This window comes from Vulpes lagopus, chromosome 5, assembly GCF_018345385.1.
Source record: "Vulpes lagopus strain Blue_001 chromosome 5, ASM1834538v1, whole genome shotgun sequence".
Classification (NCBI taxonomy): Eukaryota; Metazoa; Chordata; class Mammalia; order Carnivora; family Canidae; genus Vulpes; species Vulpes lagopus.
The window spans coordinates 74655323-74659673 of NC_054828.1; the positions used below are offsets into that span (position 1 = coordinate 74655323).

Genomic DNA, 4351 nt, shown 5'->3' on the forward strand with positions numbered 1-4351 from the left:
GGCGCTAGGATTCAGGTAATTCCTGTCTTACTCTATAAAATAGAAAACTTTTCTTTGAAATTGTCTAAAGTTACTCTGTCCATTATAGTAGTCACTGAGCACATTTGGTTATTTAAGTTAAAATAAAATGAAAAATTCAGTTCCTCCTTTGTACTGATCACATTTTTTACTTAATAAAAAATCTTTAAACAAAATAATCTCTACACCCAACGTGGAGCTTGAATTCACAGCCTTGAGATCAAGACTTGTATGTTCTGCTGAGCCAGCCAGGCACCCCTGTACTGGTCACATTTTAAGTGCTCAGTAGCCACATGTGGACAGTACAGATACAGAACATTTCCATTGTTGCAGAAAGTTTTTTTGAACAGTGTCAGTCTAAAATATAACTTACTTTCATAAATCAGATTTAGTTGGGTTCTTAAAGAGGACCTATATACGTTAGGTAGAGGTTGTTAGAACACAGGATAACTATAGTTTTTTTGTTCTTGTTGGAATGAATAACTACCAAACAGTGAAAAATGTGTCATGGCTTTTTATTCTCAAACTGAATATTTGGTTTTTAAGGATGAAGAAGACGATGATGATTACGTTGAAGAAGGGGAAGAAGAGGAAGAAGAGGGTGAGTTACATTATCTGCAGAAAATCCCAACATTAAAGTTACAGCTATTATTCACATACTTTAAAGAATGAGTTTATAGTTCAAATTATTACTGATCTTTGATTTGATTTTGGTAATATAGAGCACTTTGAAGGGTGTAAAACCTTTTTTTTTTTTTTTTTTTTTTGAGAGAAAGAGCGAGTGCATGAGTGATAATGGGGGTTGGCAGGAGAGAGAGAATCTTAAGCAGGCTCCAGGCTCAGTGTAGAGCCTGATATGGATCTCAATCTCAAGACCCTGAGATCATGACCTGAGCCGAAATCAAGAGTTGGACACTTAGCCCACTGAGCCACTTAGGCACCCTGAGATGTAAAACCTTTTTTGAAAGAGTAATTTTCTCAAGGCATTTAATAATTTCATTTAAAAAAACCACCCAGCCTATAACATTTCTTTCTTTCTTTTTTTTTTTTTTTTTAAGATTTTATTTATTTATTCACGAGAGACAGAGAGAGAGAGAAACAGAGGGAGAGAGGGGCAGAGACACAGGCAGAGGGAGAAGCAGGCTCCGTGGAAGGAGCCCAATGCGGAACTCGATCCCAGGTCTCCAGGATCACGCCCTGGGCCGAAGGCAGGCGCTAAACTGCTGAACCACCCAGGGATCCCCCCAACCCTTTTTTTAAAAAGATTTTATTAACATTTATTTCTAAAACCGGTATGAACAGAGATAAGAGAGAACCTTGAGCTTAATTTATTATTTTCTTAGGTCTTTCATTTTGAAGAAGGTGAAGCCATATATCTAAGAGAAGAGCTGTTTTATTTCCAGATTACATCCTTTTCAGATTTGCTTTCTAGTACTCATTACCTAGGCCTTCCATAATAAATTTAAAAATTTACTAATGATTCTTTTATTGACAAGCCCCTGGGTTCTTAATCTGTACTTCATGATTTGGCCACAAGGGTGCACAGCAAACTGTCATTGTTTATGGATTTCTAAACCTATTAAGTCTGTTCAGTACACTGAAGTTAAATTCAGAGAGGAAACAATGTATAATTTTTTATGCCAGTAAGTTTTCACTAAGATAGATTCAAAACTTTGTAATTTAGCAGATATTCATTTGGTAAAATTGAGTATTTTACTGTTTTTTTTTTCACTTTTTTCAGAAGAAGAAGGTCTTCGAGGGGAAAAAAGGAAACGAGATGCTGAAGATGATGGAGATGAAGAAGATGACTAGATCATTCTAAGACCAGATTCCCTAATGTTCCTGGGTGTGCAATAGAGTGATCACATCTTCTTTGTTTCTTCATGTACCATAGCGATCCCTACAGAAGATAACCTGTAACTTTTTATAGGAAAAGTGTGGTTTTACTATTTTTGCCTTATCATTCCAAATAAGATTTACTAGTCTGTTAATGATCATATTGTATGTAGAGAAAAAAATTTTCATTGACCCCATTGTGAAATTCTCTAGCAATTTATTTAGAATCTTCATTTTTCTCATTCAAGCTCACTGTATTAGTTATTTTTAGCCCATAATTAAAAACATGATCACTTTTACACAGGCGTAGTTTGGTGCATTTCATTCATAAGGTTTTAAAGTTATTTATAAGTTAACTGAAATCACAGCCGGCTGGAATATGAAATGAAAATAATCTCTTGACTGATAAGTTGGTTATATTTTTAGAGGTGACCCAGAGATCTCTAGCTTGAAGGCAATGACCTTTTGGGGGAGGGCTAAGGGTATTTGGGTGCTTTTTTGTCACATCAGTAACTTAGAAAGTAGGAAAATAGCAAAGGTTCTATTCAACAATATAGTTCATGGCTTTTGTGGAGGCTTCTGAAACCTTTTAAGCCAGGTGACTAATATTTTATTTTTGAAGGAAAATTGCTTGTACTAAGTTCAGATTCATGCAGCTGAGTCTTCGTTTTTCAAGCTGAAGATCACAAAATATCAACGGTTGTTTATTTTGTTTTCAAGTGCACATTCTTTATTTTCCTCCCAGCTATTCCTTTATGATGACTTCCATTTCTTGTTTCTTGTTTCACCCCCCTCCTTTTTTTTTAAAGATTGTATTTATTTATTCATGACAGACACAGAGAGAGAGAGGCAGAGACACAAGCAGGCTCCATGCAGGGAGCCTGACATGGGACTCGGTCCTGTGTCTCCAGGATCAGGCCCTGGGCTGAAGGCGGCGCTAAATCGCTGGGCCACGGGGGCTGTCCCCCTCCCTCTATCTCAAAAATGTTGGGAAACTTATGGCTACCAAGGAAAAACTTTATTTAGTCTTTTACACTTTAACCACCTTTTCAGACTGTCTCATTTTTAAATAAGCTAAGTGAAAGAAATAGAATATTTTCTGAGATACAAATATTATCAATACAGTATTTGCAATAGATTCTGCTTATTGTAAATCTTTCTTGGTTGAGAAGATGTACAGACTGTATTAATAGGGTAAAGAAGGAAAAGCAGAGGAAGCTTTCAGAGCAGCATTAATGTTCCTCAAAAGTCTGAACAATTGCCTGCCGATAATTAATGAGACATGCAAGTCAAATTTTCAAGTTAGCTTCCCAAATGATTTAGATACCACACTTCAAAAATATTTCTAATTTTTCTGAGTAGAACCTTTAATTATTCTTCCTATAGTTTTAAGGTATTACCAGATATAGCATTTAATTGGAATATACTGGGCAGTTGGAAAAATATTTGAAAGTAAATATTAAAATTAAGATTTGTTTCCAAGTGGAAGTCCATTAAAAATAGAAAAATATTTGGGTTGGGTGTGTTTCTTTACATGGCTACTAAATATAATAATATGAGTAGACAAGTATATCTCCCTTTTTTGTTGTGGAGGCTCCATGCTCAAGGCAATTGCTTTTTAATACGTGGCTAAATTGTTTTCCCCTTTGTTTTGAATATCTGTAAGCTTTTCTAAAGTTAGCATCAGCAAATTAATTGAAGTTATACTTCTATACTGGGACACATTTAAATTACTGAGTAAAGAATTTATTTTTCAGTTTCAGATGTATGACTTGGGGTTTTAAAGTAAAAATTACAAAGTTATTTGTGAGTAAACTAAAGTTGCACAAGTGACTGAAATAAAACTTGTGGAATAGGTTTAGTGGGGGGATTGAAATCTCCAAAAGGCCAACATTTTACTCCTTTTTTAATAGTTGAAATACCCTGTTTTAGTCCCTAAGAATTATCATTGCATAGTATATGCCAGACTATAAAATACTTATTTTTAAAATGAAATCTATATATTGACTTTCTTATCAATCATCTTATTGTGCAATCAAAATTAGATTTCTTTGATTTGAAAACAACATTTAGAGCCTCCAAATAACTTTTCAAAGACTTATTCAGCTTTGTGGGTGGTATTTTCATGCAAACAAGTAAGGGTGGGTTTTATATTTTGTAGAAGTTTTTGGTCCTATTTTAATGCTCTTTGTATGGCAGTATGTATATAGTGTGTTAAATTCCTCAAAACTCTTCTTTAAAAACTTTGAAGTTAATACTTTTGTGTAACTGTGTTTTGAATAAAGCCATGACAGTGTTTAAAAAAAAAAATGCAGCACTCCTGATTATTTTTATTGTTTCTGACTGTTTCAAACCTGTTTTTTTTCTGTGACTGCTGTAATTTAAAGTTTTTGAAATTGAATTGCTTCAAATAAATGGAAGATTTGTTGTTAATTATTAGTTTCAGTGTATGACATTCACTTTTTGACCACTACTGGGGACTTTGAGGGTCTTTTTA

At 34.2% G+C, this 4351-nt stretch overlaps 1 protein-coding gene across 5 annotated transcripts in view; it reads left to right on the forward strand.

Annotated features, from left to right (window-relative positions):
- ANP32E (acidic nuclear phosphoprotein 32 family member E) overlaps positions 1–2153 on the forward strand; it is a 44016-nt gene extending 41863 nt beyond the window's left edge. For all 5 annotated transcript variants that reach the window (XM_041753996.1, XM_041753997.1, XM_041753995.1 and 2 more), the window contains 2 exons: positions 565–619; positions 1760–2153. In XM_041753996.1, coding sequence (XP_041609930.1) covers positions 565–619; positions 1760–1830 — 126 coding nt within the window. In that variant the 3' untranslated portion in view covers positions 1831–2153. The remainder of the gene's footprint in view (positions 1–564; positions 620–1759) is intronic.
- The last annotated feature ends 2198 nt before the right edge of the window (positions 2154–4351 follow it).